We start from the raw sequence: 19,033 nt of genomic DNA on the forward strand, positions 1-19,033 counted from the left end.
TTGATGGAGAACATACATATTATAGATTTGCACTTATACTCCTACACAAACAGATCTGATCAGTGAGTCTTCAAGTTATCGTGTTTGCTTGTATAAAATGTATGAACGGACTTTTTTTGACTAATCAGAATGCGTAAATCTACACATACAGCTGTGTTAAAGAAGAAGTGAGTGCTACTCCCACTTTATATCATATTTGCACAGATAACATGTGTTTTAAAGATCATATGCTGATGATGACGATGATCATCTGGGAGGAATAAAGGAAGAGAAAGGCAGTGATGTTGTTCTGAATGATTCCAGTGTCGCTGAAATTGAAAGGTGAGTCGTAATGAATAATATTTATAAATGTGATAATAACAAATCTTTCAAGTGACGCTGCTCTTCCAGTGACAGATCCTGGCGTGCTCGGTACACCTAAGAAAGTGTGCATGCATTGATTAGACTCCAGATGGACTATGCTTACATACTACTTCTTGACAGACGCAAAGATGTATTCTCTCCGCAGCTAACACCTAAGACACCCTCACCTGTGTGCATTTTATTTGTGGTAGCATACAAAGGTATAACCTGATTTGTTTTACAGAAAGTCTAAATCGTCTACCACACGTACCCCAGGAAAGCGTGCTTAACGGTATGTTTTAATATAACTTCTTCACTGGTTTATCTAACACTCTATATAGTAGCTCTGATGCTAGCAATATCGCACCATCGTATGTTATTTTACTACTTATTTGAATATATTGACGACGTGTTTTCTAGTGCATCTCCTACAAAGAAGTCGCGGTGAGTTTATCTCTTATTCGTTCACTTGTAACTGAGTTGAACATATATCATAGGGTTCTGCAGAAAGATGAAGTAGATGGCGAACAATGGTGAGCTATATTTTTATATTATTTTTTCCGATAAGGAGCAACTGATACGTATGTTGTTCAAGCACGCCTACTAAATCCAAGCCTATACCTATAGCTAAGGTATCCAAGGGACAGTTAGTTCTGAGGTACGTCACTTCTATTTAATATTGTGAACATCTGATCTGCATTGGGTACTATCCAGATTGTCCGATCTAGATGGCGATACGGCTGAGTAAATGTTCTCTGATAGATTTTGCTGAATCAATTCTGATCATGTCAACATTAGATCAACACCTGTAAAGCATACCTGAGCTGTGTATGTTCCCATCTCATTTACTTATCTTGGTATATTCTAACAGTTGCTTAGACTATCCAAGGCCACCTTAGCTGATAAGGTCGATGATGAGGAGACCGACGATGATGCTATGCTGTTCGTACAATCCTTTTTGTTTATATCACATAGATCGTAATCATAATATTGTTACTTATATTTTATGCAGCGTATCACCAAAGTTGATTGCGAACATGTCACCTAATGAGCTTCATGCACTTATGGCTATGATCGATGCAAGCTTGCAGACTTCAAAGTACATTCTGGATCTTTCTAAATGAGATAATACACTGATTCCTTTTATGAACAGGACGAAGGTCAATCAGTACATGGTGAAGAAACCCATCAAAGTACAAAGGTAAGCTTATATGTGTGATTGAACATTTATAATGCTGATTTTCTCGATTTTCAAATGTATGTAAGCTCTGATGAAGAGTTGGAGGGCGATATTTCTCCAATGGAGATTGATAGTACCAAGAATGACGAGAATGACAGCAATGGTATGGATAATTCTGATACTTTGGAGGACAATGAGGCAGAGGAAGATGATGAGCACATGTATGACAAGAAGGCGAGGAAGGTTGAAGTGAAAGGGAAAGGAAAGATGACGTTGAAAGCACTTGATGATCAAGAGGATGAGGATGGCAATTTCAAGGTACGTAAGGGCGGAGCAAAAGGTCAAAGGGCATTCAAGGAAGAAGATAAGGATGAGGATGATGTAGAGGATGGTGACGAGAATCAGAAGGGAAAGGTAAAGGCACATTCAAGGAGTCTAAGAGCACCGTGGTAGATCCAGTTTCAGATGATATCAAGAGCGTACGTCAGTATATCTTGTTTAAGCTCTTTCCTTCTAATTTGGTCATACAGCGCCAGCAAAGGAATGGACAAACATGGTAATATTATGTACGTCTTGTTATTTTGATAGTGATGTCGATGCAACTGACACCAATTGAAGCATGGACTACTTGCTTCCGCCTGCCCCCAAGTTCAAATGCGAGGTGACTATTCTGGAGCTTCTTGATAGTGCTTTACAAGGAACCTATGAAGGATTGCCTCCACTGCGGTATATTGATGTAAAACTTGGTGTGTATTATCATATGCTAACTCGCAGGAAAGCAAGTTTCTTGGTCTACAATGAGGGCGATCTTACACTGTTCCGCTCAGCTTCATTTATAAACAACATGAGAGGCTTTTACCGTACAAGAGGTGCATCTCCTTTATATTAAATTGAACGTGCACTGATGATTATCGCTTAGTGCTATCCGCAACTTTGTTACCATTTCTATGAAGCATGGCCTGTTTCTTAATCCTTCACGAGGGGATCCTCAGTTCTTTGAACCTGGGCCTGTTGGCGACATTGTCAGCCAGATGGGCACTCGTCAGATCTGCTTGATGTTTGGGTTTTCAGGTCAGAGCAAAGTTGCAGAGGCTGAGGCTCGTCCTGACAGTGAGAAGTGGTACAAGTACATCCGACTCCTTCCTCTCAACCAAGAGTGGGAACGGTACATCGCATTTATGGCTACAAATATTGGTCAGGATGGGTTTTATATGCCTACGGGGAGGAAGCAAGCAAGCATGGAGTTCTCTACAAAGTGGGGAAAGATGGGTGCTGGTAATGGTGAAGATGACGATGAGGATGAACTATTTGCAGGTAAGTTTATACCTTCATTTGATATGTCCTTCACTTTTATCTTACATCGTGCCAGTGTTGAAGGGCGCAAAGTTTGGCAAGTCTCAAAGTGGACATGCCAGTAGTTCTCGTACACCGGGCAATATCATTACTGGGCATTCGATCACACCTCTTGCGCTCAATCATTGGGACCAAAGTGAGTGGTTCCTTATCAATCGTATGAAACACGGGCCTTAATGGATATGCAGTCGCAGTATACGATTGTACCAGGTTCTTCCAGGGTAAGGATAGTCGAAAGCTCAACGAGTCCTTTGATTTGGCAAAGGTTCGTGCAACTTGTCCTTTGTGGAAGAAGGAGGTACCGGTTGGCTCGTTCATTTGCGTTCTTCACTCCCCCGTCAAATGGATGGCTGCAGCTAAGACTGACAATCCCAAGTTGTCTTTGTCCTTGAATTTGCTCGCTATTTGTATCATCGTATCGCGACTGTAGTTTCTGCAACGTACTATGTGTCTTCAAAGTAGACCAGAATATCAAGTCTATCACATGGTGATACTTGATTATTATTGTGACGATGCATCTGTGATATATCCGGTATATTTGCTAATGAATCTATCGTGTCAGCTTAGTTTGTACTCTGGCTTTAAATGAGTTGGATCTCCGAATAAATGTAAATCAGTCTCACTCAGAGCTCAGTCGTTGACTTGCTCCAAGACACCTTCAAGCTTTACGATCTATCAGCATTGCAGTCATGCATTTCTGGGCAATTTTCCATTTGCTTCATGCAGCTGCTGTGCTAACTGAACTACTAGGTGCATTAAATCCTTCATTGAATGAGATTATTCAACCAAAAAGTCCACGGGTATGTGCCACGTCACTGGATTTAACCTCTCGCTACTTGTATCCGTCCGATTTACAGGATCCAATGTGTATATCATCTGAATCTCTTATGGCAGATACTCTTCAGAGAGTATCTCTATTGTTGAATTTCAGGGTATGGACGGGCACCCTTCCAGAAAGTCCTGGGCCGTCTGACGGCAGGGTATTGCTAAACACCCTCCCTGAAAGTTTTATGCTGCAATATTTGGGTTATATACCCTACAAAAACTCTGTATACATCATCCGTGATGTGGCTATGAGGCTTGCACGGCATCTATATCGATGTCATGACTTTATTGCATCTACTCGTAAGCTGACCTCTTCTCGTCAAAGTCCATCTTGTATGAGAGGTTTGATGCTAAATACTGGCGAGTCTATGCATTTAACAGTGAAGTGCAGGTTTGATAATTCTTGTCTAAATCTTATTGGAGGTGGTGCACGTTCTAAAAAACCAAAATTCTGGTCTGTGGAAGAGCTTCAGCCTTACACTTCAGTTGCCAGTAACTATACGGAAGAACCGGTACGATATATATACTGGAATTATACTCTAGTTTCTCTTATACAAACATCAGGTGATGATATACTGACTGTAAAGATACCACTAACCGAGTTGACTGGACGCTTACCGATCTCTGCTTTACGGACCATTTGTAAGCTTCATGTGATCCATGTCCCTTCTGGTAATCATCTCAGGGCAAATGATTTGCTAACCATTCATGTGAACATTGTCCAGACTTTGTAGCACAATTTAAATGTGTTCCCCCAGCGCAGACAGATGTAGCACGTCAACAAAGGCATAGGCAAACTACAGAAGGGGCACAAAAGCCTAAAATGCATCCTCCTCTCTCAAATCAATTAACAAATGCATTTGATTTTCCTCCGTGTCCACTCTCTTTGATGGCTCTTATACAACTTATGCAAGGATATTGTGATGATATCACCAAAACCAAACTAATTGAAGAGGCTTGTGCGGTATGTGCTCAACTTCACATAGTGGCTGAGATGCGGCCACTTTATAATGTTAGGTCAAATCTATCACTACTTATGGATGCAGACGGTCTTATTTATTACCAGACGAGAGCGTAAAAGAGTTAAGGATGATATCCAGGCTCGATCGGGACCTGTAATATTAAACAATCACAATCAAGTGTGCCTTAATTGTTATAAATCGTTATAAAAGGGAAAGCTACCCGATGACGCACTTGCTAATGGCCTTTGGATCGGTGATATTCCTCTGGAGCTTCAAGGTTTGTCGTGGACTGAGAAGATGTTAATATCTAGAGTAAAACACAACTATTGTGTTGTACGTGTTGCTTCATCACATATGCATAAAATGAAGGCTAATGCAGTATGTCATTCTGTGCCAATGCCTCAGGTATATAGTGTGCTACCACCAAGTCGAGAAGAGCTCAATGAGGTTCTTGCCTTCCTGTATATAGGTCCTTCAAAGCCTACACCCATAGAGTATGCAAGAACTCCTTTTCTTGTGCATCAAAATAAGGTAGCCAAGGCACTTGATTGGTTGAAGTTAAATCACGTTGACTATGCTGACCTGGTTATATCTAAGAAAAATCTTGCAGAGTATCCAGAGGATGTTCCACTGGTCATTGCAGATTATCACCAGTCATATGATGGCACAAAATTACCAGAGGCCTCTGCTGTTAATGATACTGAGAAAGATGATGGCACTATCAAAGGTCCGTGTCCTTTTGTTGTGCATGGTCTCACTGGTGAGACCATGATCAACCTTATGACCATGAAACCTTTGGAGATGCGAGCACGAGCAATTGAACACTTCAAAAAAGGAAAGATACTTGGTATAGGACAAGATGCAACACCTCAAAGCCTTTATCATAATCCACAACTTTATCCAATGATGTTCCCTTGGCTTTTCCCCTATGGTCTTGGTGGCCTTGACAATATTAATGGCAAGACTCATATATCGGAACACTGACATAAGCAGCAGTTATTGAACACTTCAAAAAAGGAAAGATACTTGGTATAGGACAAGATGCAACACCTCAAAGCCTTTATCATAATCCACAACTTTATCCAATGATGTTCCCTTGGCTTTTCCCCTATGGTCTTGGTGGCCTTGACAATATTAATGGCAAGACTCATATATCGGAACACTGACATAAGCAGCAGTTATTAATGTACCACGATAAACAATTCCAACTGGAGCCTCTGTTTCCACTTATTGCCTTCAATCATGAGCAGATTAAGAATTGCACGACAGCTGGATATCTTTTGGCCGACAAACGTAAGTTTGATGGTATTGCAGAAAGGCTTATGAACCTAAGTGACAGAACCCTTGAAGATCTAATCAAATGTTTGTCCAAAGGTCATGTCAAGGCCGAAACAGAAGAAGAAAAGGCCTGTTTTCAAATCATCAATGACTTAGACCATGTTGGATATAAAGTTCATGGTTCAATGACAAACCGAAAGCTATGCGAAATGAAATTTGGGCTTTAACTTCTTATCTCGGTGCCCCTTCATGGTTTATTACCTTTGCACCTGCTGATCTAAATCATCCTATTGCATTATATTTTGCAGACACTCAGCAGACTTATTTTCCAGAGTTTCGCTCTTATGAAGAGCGCTATAAGCTTATAGCTGATAATCCTGTGGCAGGTGCACGATTTTTTTAAATGACGGTGGAGTTATTCATAAAACATGTGCTCAGTGTTGGCCTAGATCGACTTGGTCTATATGGTAAGACGTCAGGATACTATGGTACCATTGAACAACAAGGTAGATTGACCTTGCATATATGCACATGTTACTATGGATTATGAATGCATTAACACCGCAGGAGATTCGTGATCGTATAATGGATCCTAACTCTGACTTTCAGCATGCAATAGTTGAGTATTTGGAAAGTGTGTATATTGGCGAGTTCTTCAATGGAACAATGGAAGATGTTAGACAGCGACTCGACAAACTAAAGGAGGACAACTCCAATAGGAGACCACCTACAGAAACTTTACCGGAGAGACCAGCTAATCCCTGTACATGCAAAGACCCTGATAACTGTTCTGCATGTCAGGCCATGAACACATGGTGAGTAAAGTTTAAACATACCGTTGATGAGCTCCTATATCGTTCCAATCGACATATGTGTCACAAGGGATGTACAAATCCAAAGTACGGTACTTGCAAAGCTCGTTTTCCATGAGAAACATTCAAAGAAACTTCTGTCGACCCAAATATGGGTGCTTTGAATATGAAGAAAGGTGAAGCTTGGATTAATACTGCAACACCAATTCTAACATATCTATTGCATTGCAATTCAGATGTTATCAGTCTTCTCTCGGGTACGGCGATTAAGTCCGTAATTGCATATGTGACTGACTACGTAACTAAGACTGCTCTCAAAACACATGTGATGTTCTCAGCCATTCGGAAGATATTTGAACAGCATCCGGAGTTGCTTGGAGGTACGCAGAACCGACGACAAAATGCGCGTGTCCTTATAACAAAAATTGTGAATAGCCTAACTGCCTCTTCTGAAATTGGTGGACCTATGGCGGCATTGTATTTGCTCGATCATGATGATCATTACATGAGTCATGATTTCAATATCTGTTATTGGAGGAGCTACGTACGAGAGGTTCTATCTGCTTGGGATCACTTTACATCTGATGTTGCAGGTTCGTTGCTACCCTCCAACCCAGTATTATCTGAAGGGCAGTCAAAGGACAAGGTTGTATTAGGTAATGTTAAAGGCCAATATGTGGCCCTCTCACAGGTATTGGATTATATTTATTGGCCCAGAAAGTATGATGACATAACATTATATGATTGGATTCGGCGTAGTTATAAGAATATCCTACCCAAAGGCAAGAAAAAATTGTGTAATGCAAAGTCCTCTGAGGTTTCCATAAATGATAAAGTGGGTTCTAGCCTCGAACAAGAGCTACTTCATGATGATGAAAGCTTTGACAAGCCATTAAATCTTCAGAGTGAGGATCAAGTGGATACTAGTATTGAACAACTAACATCGGATGCAGATAATAGCTTTGAGAATGACTATCATGTTGATGAAACCGCATTTGAGACTTTTATAGGTCTGCAACAGGAAGAAGAATCTGGCAATGAGTCATTTGAGTCAACACATAGGTCTGCGACAGGAAGAAGAATCTGGCAATGAGTCATTTGAGTCAACACATAAAACTGCAGGTCATCCACTGGCATCCATCAAAGAGGTATCAGAAGTGGTTAAAGAAGAAGAAGAAGAAGAAGAGGAAGATGAGTTACTACTTACCACAGAGAGTGCAGAAAAGGCTGCACAGCAGCAAGCAAAAGAACTGGAATTAGAGTTGATGAAACTGGGACAATTTATAAGCGAGCACCCACAGAAGGAAACACATCGAATAAGACTGCTGGCAGAAGAACAAAGTAAGGTACCTAACTTTGTAGGTGGTTCTTTGCCACGTCGTAATGCTGGAGACTGAGAAGAATACTGTGTTACCATGCTAACTCTGTTCAAACCTTGGCGCAGTGGTAAAGACCTCAAGTCCGACAAAGATGTGTCTTGGCATGACACCTTTGAGAAGCATCCATTCACACCTCATCAGATATGAGTTGGATAACTTAGACGAGCAGAACTATGATGATACCTTCAACGGTCTTCTCAACGACACAGACCTAATGCCAGATTCGATCCAAGCAGAGAACAACTTAAAATGTATTTGGGTGGAATGGCTGGTACAGGAAAGTCTCAAGTTATCAAGGCCTTGATACATTTCTTTGAGCAACGACGTGAAGGTTATCGCTTCATATGCATGGCACCCACGGGTTTTGCAGCTGCCCTTATTGCTGGGTCTACATATCACTCTATGCTTGGCTTTAGTAAATATGGTGATTCACAGACATCTTTAATGCAGGTTCGAGCCCACCTTCAGAATGTTGACTATATATTTGTAGATGAAGTGTCAATGGTTGATTGTCACAGTCTTTATCGTAGCAGTTCTAAGATGTGTCAGGCACTAAAAAATGAAGGACAGCCTTATGGCGGAGTGAATATGATATTTGCTGGTGATTTTGCTCAGTTACCACCTGCAGGCACGGGTTCTCCATTATATTCACATAAGGTAGCTACATCTATTCACACAACGAACTCATATATTAAGCAGGAAATTATTATAGGCAAAGCACTGTGGCATCAAGTTACGACTGTAGTTCTTCTGCGTGAAAATATGAGACAGCGCCAACAAAATCCCAATGATGCTAAGCTACGCAAAGCTCTAGAGAACTTGCACTTTAAGTCTTGTACGATGGCGGACATAAAGCATCTCCAAACACGCATTGCAGGTCGTGGTGCCAATAAGCCAAAGTTAAATCAGCCTAGATTCAGAAATGTGTCAATGATAACTTCATGGAACTCCTACCGTGATAAGATTAATGAACTTGGCTGTGAACGATTTGCACAAGAGACCGGTCAGCCATTACATACCTTTTATTCTGTTGGGATACAGGTGATGAAGGTAAAAAATCAAAGAGAAATCAAAGGGCACTGAATCCCCAATGTACTTCTAATGTCATTGATCCTTTCCTTCAACAGAAACTATGGGATCTTCCACCGGCCAACTCTGAACATCGTGCTGGAAAATTAACTCTATGTTTGGGATTACCTGTAATGATTAAATCCAATGAAGTGACGGAATGTAGTGTCACCAATGGTGCAGAGGGGGTTGTAGTTGGATGGAAATCATGACCTATTGCTGATAACAAGAACACGTTAGAAACACTGTTTGTCAAGTTGACAGCACCAACACCAATACAACTTGAAGGACTTCCCAAGAACGTGGTACCTATAAGTCAACAGGGACTAAAGACGAAATGTATGATGCAGAATGACAAGTTAATAACGATCATGAGACATCAGGTGGCTGTGCTGCCCAACTTTGCCATGACAGACTTTGCATCCTAAGGGCGTACGAGACCTGATAATGTGTGTGACCTGCAGAACTGTAAGAATCATCAGTCCATTTATACTTGTCTCTCACGGGGATCTACCTATGAGGGGACGATCATTGTTCAAGGATTTGACTCTCATAAAATGACCGGTGGATTGAATGGATACATGAGACAGGAATTCCATGAACTGGAGTTGTTAGATGAGATTACCAAATTATGATATGAGCAGAAACTTTCAGATAAGGTTGAAGGTGTTACACACAATGCTCTGATTCACTCCTTCCGCACACAAAAAGGGCATGCACACATTCCTAAAGGTATACACTTTGAACTTAAATGGTCCTCTGATAAACCATTTCCTCTAGATCCACCAGAAGAGGAAAGTCCATGGAAGATTATTCCTGTTCCCAAGAAGAAGAATAAGAAGAAGGGCAATCAGACTGAAGTTGAAGCAGAAAATGAACCAGAGGGTGAGCTTAGTGATGCACCACATACCTTAAAGAATGTTGTCAAATATGTTACTGCAAAGGGAACCAAGGTTTTAAATACTCTAAACAACGATCCTGGAGAAAGACGTGGGACTAAATGCAAGCAAGATATTGATGAAGTGAAGGAGGAAAATCCTGCCAAACAGCAAAGAACAGACATACAGCTGAACAATGTGACCTCCTGTGCACCTGTAGGATTTGAATGGGATGCAGAATCATACAGTTGTGCTTATGATAGTCTGTTTACCATCCTATATGACATCTACTACACTCAGACTCGACAATGGATTGCTACTGTCTCAGTGCAAAATGCATTTACACAAGTGACTGAGGGCACATTGACCATGGAAGAGGCTAGAGATATGCTGCGACAAGCGCTTCACAAAGAGGATCCTATTGCATTCCCAGTAGAGGGACCTAATGGAACAGAACTTTTTAATTTATGCAGCATTGTACTCAAATATGAAGAGGAATACCTTTCAAGGACACTTACCTGTCAGAATTGTAAGAGGGATCAAGAATCAGAAGGAGATGATGCTGTATTATGGGATTGTACAAGGGCGGCATGGAAAGAGTCCACAAAAAAAATGGGATCATATAAGAATCGACCCATTGCAGACTGGCTTGAGCCACTGCTTCTGAAAAAGACATCTATTGCATGTGATGTAACCATAGGCTAAGGCTGAGTATTGCCTTTGAGTCCACGCACTTTGTGTTGTTTCAAATAAGTGGTGTTAAAGTTCGCCTTGATAAGACTATAACCATAGGTACTGAAAATACAGAGTACAGATTATGTGGAATGATATACTACGGTAGCTTTCACTTTACAGCACGAGTAGTTACGAAAGATGGACAGGTCTGGTACAATGATGGAATGACCACTGGTTGCCTATGTAAGCTAGAAGGTAAGCTTGAAACTATGAACATTGAGATGTTGGCATATACCAGGGGCCGAAGATGTAGCATAGCTATTTATTCTAAGTTGTAAAGGCTAGCTATAAATATGAGGTAAATGAGTTAGACACTTAGATGAGGTAGCCACTTAAGAATAATGATATATATAACCTAAATTTATACAATGTATGCCAGAGGAGTGTATGCTAAGAACAGTGATACAAAGGAGCAATGGTCCACTCCACCACACAAGTCTACCTAGAGTGTGGTTATACAAACCTATGCACTAACACAGGATTGTGGCTATGAACACAGGTAGGCATAGCTATGCATAGCCTCTACATGGCAGTGCATAGCACAGCCTACCCTGACTAATCAACAGGTATCTAGGTGCACAGCACCTTGCATTGCTTTGAGTCTAGACCTTTGGGAGACTGATGAATTATCTAATCTAACACTTCTCCTTAATTCAACCAGTCTTCCCTCTTCAACACAATGCAAGAACCGTCTCATATACCTCTCCCTGAACCCACTCATTTCACGACATTCCAATGTTCCTCGTCACGCGATTTAGACTTGGATGGATGATCGGCTTCCATCTCACTCTCACGCAGCATTATAGATGCAAGGTCATCCAGTTCATCAAACTGTTAAGTGGTGAAGTGCAGAGAGTGTCACTGGATGTGTGCACGAGGTGGCACAGCTGGGTGAACTAGCATGCGATGGGACGGTTGATTTGATGCTGGAATGGTGATGCATTCCAATTCAATGTCGAGTGGGGGTGGTGCTGGCCAGATATGCGTGATGACATAGTAAAATGAAAGGAGGATGATTGCAGGGAAGAGTGCCCCTGCAGTAATAAGAAGAGTGAGAGCGAATGTTTTCATAGTGATGAATGGTGCAAAGAGATGATTTGAACCGCAGCAGTGAGAATGGTATATGACGTGGCAGACACATGATCCGAGGAAGTCCGAGGAAATACAGACCCGAGAATGTCCGAGTCATTCAGCACATTCAGAAATATCCGAGGGTTTGGAGATTAGATCTTCAAGTCCGTCATCTCGCAGCAGTAGATAATCTTTGCCGCTGGCAAGGACTTTGTTAAAATGTTCACTACCATCTCTGCAGTAGGAATATACACCGGTGCAATTTGACCAGCCTCCACAGTGTCTCGAAGCCAGAAGAAGCACAGATTCAAGTGCTTTATTCTCTCATGATGTTCTCAATATTTAGAGACACTGATCACAGATGTGATATAAACATTGTCAGGAATCGTTACTGCCATGCGGAGCAATGGCCCACTCCACACAAGTTATACACTACAAGAAAGACTTGAGTTCTTTATACTTATTAGTATAGCATCAAATGTTAGTAGATTTTTGCCTAAAGTGACTATTTTAAGTGAATACAAATTGGTGAAACCTTTAAATAGATACTGAATAAAAATGCAACATGCCATGCAATGCAATGGACCACTCTTCACAAGTAATCAACTACTAAGGAGTAATACAAAATGATTAATGCATGGGGAAACAATTAGATAATGAGAGAAAGGCAGGAACACAGAACCTCAGGAATCGTTCCTGCCATACAGAGCAATGGCCCACTCCCCACAAGTAATAGAGAGACCAAGAGAATATGATTGGACACATAGCGGAAATTCTAGTTGCTGATGGTGCAGAGTCAACAACAGCATTCGTCACATTGGACACATTTCTTATAGGTGACTCACTGCATTCAACCTTGGGTATGCCATGGCCCTTCACAACTCAAAAAACATATCATGTTGTTCCATCTAAGGTATGTTGTATTTTATTGCCAGATGGGACTTGCAGGCTGATTGAATGTTACAGGCAATCCACTTTATACTGAATGTGCAACATGATTGTTGCACTTGCACCTGTCAACCAACTGACCCATCTTGCAGGAAAGAGAAGTCACTGGAAGAGTAACACGCACCATATTTCACAATGAGAACAACCGCTTCATTATAAATACCCATGCCCTACACAACAGTCACCTCCTGCATCGCTGTCTCCCCCACGCACTCACTGCTCCACGGCCACTCATCAAGAACAGAGTAAAATGGCATGCTGAGCTTGTATCTGGTGTGCGCATTAACAGAGACAAGCAAGCTGAAACCAGAGCCAAAGGTGCTGCAACCCGGGCATGAAACAAGGCAGCAAAAGCAGCACAGGCAGCCCAATCAGAGCGAGTTTAAGAGCTTGAGCAAAGACAAGCAGACGAGTTGGAATCAGAGGCCATGGAACAGAGTGATGTATTGGACATGGATGTAGATACTGAGCAGAGACCAAGAAAGAGACGCAGAGATGAGTGAATGCCACATCACACGACAGTCAAAATCTCGAGAATGTGTCAAGTACAATGTAGCATTGAGAATCCAAGATAGCATAGAGACCAATTGAAGTAAAATATCAGCTTGGTTTGGTGGTGTAGGTATGCATATCCTGGCAGAGTCCTGTTGGGTATGCAGACGGTATATAGATGTAGGCAGTCACTTTGTATATAGGTGCATATTATAATACATGACCATAACATTACAAGTCCCAGGAGTACTTGCGTGCTGCAGTGGTGCATAGCCTTTGTCACTGTACTCATCCTCCTTGTCCTCACCATCCTCCGGGCCAAGATCTTCTTCATCACAATCACTCTCTTCATCTCCAGTGACCTTCTCATCTTCATCCCAGTAGCCATAATCTTCTTCTTCTTGTACAACATCTTCATCTTCATCTTGAACCCCGACTGTGAGATTATCTTCCTCATCTGCAATTTTTGCGTCATCAGCCACATCCTCAATGTCTGCATCATCATTCCCCTGGATGGGAACACCAATTCCCTTGTGTCCAACTGCACCGCCTAGATAGCACATGAACATGTCGCAATCGATGAACCTGCACAGGATAGAGGTCAATCAGTAGCAAGAGTATACGGCGGGGCATGTACATATTCACATAGTAGTATTTCCAGTCTTCGTGATCCTCAGAGCTCCATCGTGCAATGGAAGGAGATGTTCATCCATGCATGAAGGTGGGAAGGAGATGCACAGCTAATAAAACTTCATTCAGATTGAGAAAGCTGAATGGATTGTAATCTTCAAAGTTGACAAAACTGATGCAATGTAAGCAGCGAGACTTGAAACCACCCAGCGCTGTCAGATCACGCCCGAACCATCGAACCCACAGAAAATCCATATGTTGTTGTGGCGACGTGGAAAGACATCTACTTTATTTTCTTTCTTAGATGCTTACTCAATGTCATTCACCTCCACATGCTTTTGATCTTTCTCCTTTAATTCTGTTTCTTTTTTACCCCAACTCATATTCTCGGCTTAGTCTAGAGACTTCTAGCATTAGGGTCTCCCGACATATAAAAGACCTGCTCTTTGTAGAGTAGAGGTCAGCGTATCGTAAATCGAATATCAGCCTTTAAAGCTTTGACCCATGTGTGCGCTCTTTATGTGATGTGACCTTTCCTATTTGGTTAGCCAACATCACATATTTTTCACAAACTAGGCTTTCTTCGAAACTCTACTCTACTACTTTCTGCTTGTGTTCAGGATCTGGGTCCCCTCGGGTCTGATCAACTCAACCTTCCGACACCGGCAACACTCTATTGTTATACTATCCCAGTCCTATCCTACCCTATCATCAAGATGTACTCATGTCCGGTCGATACAATCTTTGCTCGCACACTGTGTCCTCATCAAGGCTGGCTTCACCTGCAAACTCCATCCCCAGTGGATATGAAAATAGTTGTGATACTGAGAACGCTGATGCCTCTCTTAGTTTGAGTGGTGGCAAAGTGCCTTCGCGTGCTTTTAGCCCATCTGCTGTGATCCCTGGGTTGTCCTACAGCCAGGCGGTCATGTCGAGTAGCCCCTCCTCTGGGTCTAGCATAGGGAGGGAGATTTCTGTTACTGAATCAGAAAATATATTGAGTCCTCTCACTAGTCTTGCCAGTCCTGAAAACAGCAAGAGTGAGAATGGCTTGTCTGACACTACTGTGTGTGAGCCAGGCATGTCCGATGCAAGTGCCGGACAAGGTGAATGGATCACTGTCAGTCCGCGGCATCACCCTCGAAGTGTGGACTCCGCAAACTGGACCTTGAGCTCCCACCAACGTATGGGAAGTTTAAGCCTGCTGAGTCATGCTCAACTGCACACATTTGCCACGGCAGAAAGGTCAATGAGCTCCAGTGACAGAGCTCACTATGAGAACTGCATGCATGCAGTAAGTAGTCTGACACCGTTCAGCCCAGCCAGTCCGGGGAGGCAGTACGTGCTGCTCCCCAAAACCACCCATCCCTTGTGAGGGAGAGTGAGGCTGCGACTAGCCCTGAGTCTCACGGAGAAGGACCTTCACATAAGGGCAAAGCCATTGATCCCTGAGAATGGGGCAATAGCAGGATTCCTCAAGAAGAGTTGGATCCTAAAATTCAGGTGAGGGAGTACAAAATGTATTCCTGTGGGCAGATACATGTCAGCTTGCTCCAAGATGAGGGAATGAGCCTTGAGGAACAACAAGAGATGTTTGAGCATTGGCATGCCCACAAGGCCACTCAGGATGAGCAGACACATCCACCGACAGTGAATGCATGCAAACTATCTGCGCTGTCCAATTCATCAGTTGGACCTGGACACTCCATGTCCATAGCCAGTAGTGCAGACAGTGGTGATAATCGTTGGCACAATGATGTCTTGCGCGAGAATGAAGAACTTCGTGCCCATCTCGTGGCACTTGAGGAGGCCATTTTGAATGTTCAGCGGTCGGGCCCTGACTGCTGTGCTCACAATGCTATGCGTGACATAAAGAGGCACACCCCTCATATGGATAATAAGAAGGTAAAGGCCCCTTCGTCAAGGGCACCTGCTATTATGCAGCCTGTGGCTCAAATCGAGCCTGGCAGTTACCTCAGAATTGTGTTCAAGTCCCTGAGATTGGGCTGTGCCATAGACACCTTCTTCTAATAAAGGGGATGGCGGCGAGCGACCTCATGTTAGGTCCTCTAAGAATAAGAAATGAGTACCCATACTTAAGCCTAAGAAGCCTACAGCATATGATGGCTCCACAGATATTCAGACATTTTATAAATTTATGCATGAAATGACTGAATACTTAGACAGGTATGAACTCGCTCCCACTCAGCATGCAACTAATGTTGCACATTTTCTTATGAAGGCAGCATATAAATTCCATGTTACAACTGTCTCTAAGAAACCAAAGAAATGGCCCCCGCAAGGAGAATATTTGTAAGGCTATTTAACTATCGTAGCGGCACTCGCACCATTCCCCGACTCCGATGGGGTGCTGACGATTTTTGTAAGAGTGAGGGTGTATGATTGGTGGTTATGTAGTACAAGTACAGGCATTTATTACAGTAGTTACAGGTGTTGGTCAGGCTCGAAATTCAGTTGGAAGACTCTAAGGAGGGGCATAGGCTCGTCCTCGAGGAAGCCGTGGGGCATCAATCCCGGATTGGCGAGAAGGACGATGGATTGGATGTTGAGGGAGATAGTGGTGTCGGCATTTTCATCATCGAGTTCAGGGTGGCTCTTGATGTCCTTCCCAAGAGTGAAGAGCAGGAGGACAGCAGACTCTGTGGAGAGATCGTCGTGGATTTTGGGAAGCATCGATATGGAGCGCATGGAGAACTTGAAGGGCTTACACCCGTCGAAAGTCGGCACTGCGGGAGGAGTGAGTTAGGGCGCATGTGCGAGAAGGTTGGGGGCGATCTTACCATCTCGATCGGCCGGCAGCACGGGGGGTGGACCTGCAGGGTGCGTTAGTGAACATTTTGTAGTGCGAGACATCACGTACCGCGTTGTGCATTCACCGGAGTGGCGGGAGCCATGCCGCAGATCTTGGCTGGAGTGTTTGAGGTGCTAGTGGTCAACCTTGTTGAGAAGGAGAGGCCAGCATGGAACGACGGGAAGATGAGTGTTCGTCTGTTGAGAATGGCACCCAGGACGGCAGCCGCACGTGGCCAGGTGAGTGCTGATGGTGCAACGCAGAGTTGACGGCTGCGACCGCTCGGACTGATCAGGTCGCTGTGGGTAATGGAGCCGACGACAGAGAAGAGCGTGAGATGGGTGCTCGTCTTGAGCTGAAGGTAGTCGGAGGCTCCGATGGTGACAAAGTGGAGTGCTGTGGGGTCTGCAGTCGTGAGATTGATGATGTCGTGTGCGGTGGTGATCGAGACGTGGTCCAGACGTCTTTGGGGTTGATTAGTAGTATGGCAGAAAAAGCAAGGGCAAATGGACGTACTCGGCGATGTTTGAAGGGAATGCCCTCTTGAGATACATGGGTTGCACAAGGACAAACACGTTGTTTATGGCACATGTCACGGCGAGTGTTTCTCTGCAAGAAAGTGTCAGTGTGAGTCACAGTGGATAATTGCCAAAGGGAGTACCTGAGTTTCAACAGCGACTGGAGCACTTCGGTTCTTGTATATATGGTGCAGTTAGCGGAAGTGTCTGTCTGGTGGCAAACAGCGACTCACGGTGTCCTGGTTTTCTCGATGCACTTTCCTTTGTTGCGGTAAGGCTTACCGGGAGTCTCGTCGGGTCGGTGACTGGCGTGAGCATCGTCTGCGGGAGTATCGGATGCAGTGGAGTCGGTGTGTGCTGTCGGCAAGAATCTGCAAAGAACTGCATGTTGGCTGGTATATGGCGATGAGTGGGTATGAAGACTTACATGTCGTCGCTGTCTTTGGGCTTCTGCCTTTTTGCGGGTGAAGGCACTGGTGTGGACGGCGACAGATGCCTCATCTTGCATTTGCTGCCAGTGGTGGTTGCAGGAGCATCAGTGACGGAGGCCATGGTGGCGGTTGCGAGAGGAAATCGGGCGAGGTGGGAGTTGTTTGCGGTGCGACTGTTAGGGCATGTCCGTCGGCATTCGCTGTCTGGGCATGGTGCCAAAACGGGGGTGAGAGTGTGGAGGAAATTGCGCACACAGCACAGGCGCGTGCTTTGCGAGGGATGAGGTGTGGCCTTGGCGTTCGAACGGGAGGTCCGGGCGGTGGTCGACCTGGGTGCGGTCGCGAAGTGTGAGGGAGAGGATTGAGGTTGCGGCGCACGCGGCGAGGGCGCGTGTTTTGCGGTGGCTCATGCGTGGTATTGGCGTTCGAACGGGAGGTCCGCGTGGTGGTCTGGTTGGCGAGAGTAGGTGGTGGAGGGTGTCGGCAGTCGAGGTGCTGTGGAGAGGGGTGCAAACGCATGCGGAATTGTACGCGCAGTGCAGGCGTGCATTTTGGTCGGGCGAGGCACCATGTTGGCATTGCTGGATGTCAGCAAAATGTAAGCAAAATAGCAGAGAAAAATACGCACTGAGCGGGTGCGCGTGTTGTGCGATGGGCTAGGCGCGGCACTGGGATTCGCGCGCTGGGAGGTCCGCGTGTTGGTTAAGCCGCGCGCGGTCGCGAAGTGTGAGGGAGAGGGTCGAGGTGGCGGTGCTCGTAGTGGGGCCGCGTGTTTTGTGGTGGGCCAGGCGTGGTATTGGCGTTCCAACGGCAGGTCCGCGTGGTGGTCGCATTGGCAAGAATGCAGGTGGTGGAGGGTGTTGACAGTCGAGGTGCTGTGGAGAGGGGCTGCGAATGTGCGCCAAATTGCGTGCGCAGTGGGGATGCGCATTTGGGTTGGGCGAGGTGCAGTGTTGGGACTGCTGGATGTCAGCAAAGTGTAAGTAAAATAGTGGAGAAAAATATGCACCGAGTGGGTGCATGTGTTTTGCGAGAAGCTCAGCACGGGATTGGTGTTGGCACGCCGGGAGGTCCGCGTGGTGGTCAAGCCGCACGCGATCGCGAAACCTGAGCCAGAGGGGGGGAGGAAACTGCGTGCGCAGGGGGGGCACATGTTTTGTGGTCAGCCAGGCGCGGTATTGGCGTTCCAACGGCAGGTCTGCGTGGTCATTGCATTGGCGAGAATGCAGGTGGTGGAGGCCGTCCGCGGTCGAGGTGCTGCGGAAAGTGGTCGCGAACGCGCTCCCAGTGGGGATGCGCGTTTGGGTCGGGCGAGGTTC

General features: G+C 44.5%; 4 protein-coding genes across 4 annotated transcripts; 2 read left to right on the top strand and 2 right to left on the bottom strand.

Moving 5' to 3' along the window:
• Window positions 1-715: 715 nt before the first annotated feature.
• On the top strand, window positions 716-1,975 carry SCP_1103670 (hypothetical protein; the record flags this gene model as incomplete). Its single annotated transcript, XM_027762802.1, has 9 exons — window positions 716-786; window positions 840-875; window positions 938-1,000; window positions 1,057-1,086; window positions 1,141-1,150; window positions 1,214-1,284; window positions 1,355-1,441; window positions 1,496-1,543; window positions 1,609-1,975. 9 exons carry the CDS (start codon window positions 716-718, stop codon window positions 1,973-1,975), a joined length of 783 nt encoding a protein of 260 aa, XP_027618603.1.
• A 494-nt stretch (window positions 1,976-2,469) lies between these two features.
• SCP_1103680 (hypothetical protein) lies at window positions 2,470-3,305 on the top strand (the record flags this gene model as incomplete). The annotated part of the gene is made up of 3 exons (XM_027762803.1): window positions 2,470-2,836; window positions 2,892-3,011; window positions 3,064-3,305. The coding sequence occupies 3 exons, from the start codon at window positions 2,470-2,472 to the stop codon at window positions 3,303-3,305; spliced, it is 729 nt and encodes a 242-aa protein (XP_027618604.1).
• A 10,206-nt stretch (window positions 3,306-13,511) lies between these two features.
• Window positions 13,512-17,835, bottom strand: SCP_1103690 (hypothetical protein; the record flags this gene model as incomplete). The annotated part of the gene is made up of 8 exons (XM_027762804.1): window positions 13,512-13,908; window positions 16,403-16,700; window positions 16,755-16,787; window positions 16,835-17,229; window positions 17,282-17,374; window positions 17,427-17,459; window positions 17,517-17,654; window positions 17,711-17,835. The coding sequence occupies 8 exons, from the start codon at window positions 17,833-17,835 to the stop codon at window positions 13,512-13,514; spliced, it is 1,512 nt and encodes a 503-aa protein (XP_027618605.1).
• Window positions 17,836-17,890: 55 nt separating this feature from the next.
• SCP_1103700 (hypothetical protein) lies at window positions 17,891-18,645 on the bottom strand (the record flags this gene model as incomplete). The annotated part of the gene is made up of 2 exons (XM_027762805.1): window positions 17,891-18,295; window positions 18,343-18,645. 2 exons carry the CDS (start codon window positions 18,643-18,645, stop codon window positions 17,891-17,893), a joined length of 708 nt encoding a protein of 235 aa, XP_027618606.1.
• Window positions 18,646-19,033: the final 388 nt, after the last annotated feature.

The sequence above is a fragment of the Sparassis crispa genome (assembly GCF_003851025.1).
Source record: "Sparassis crispa DNA, contig_000011F, whole genome shotgun sequence".
Classification (NCBI taxonomy): Eukaryota; Fungi; Basidiomycota; class Agaricomycetes; order Polyporales; family Sparassidaceae; genus Sparassis; species Sparassis crispa.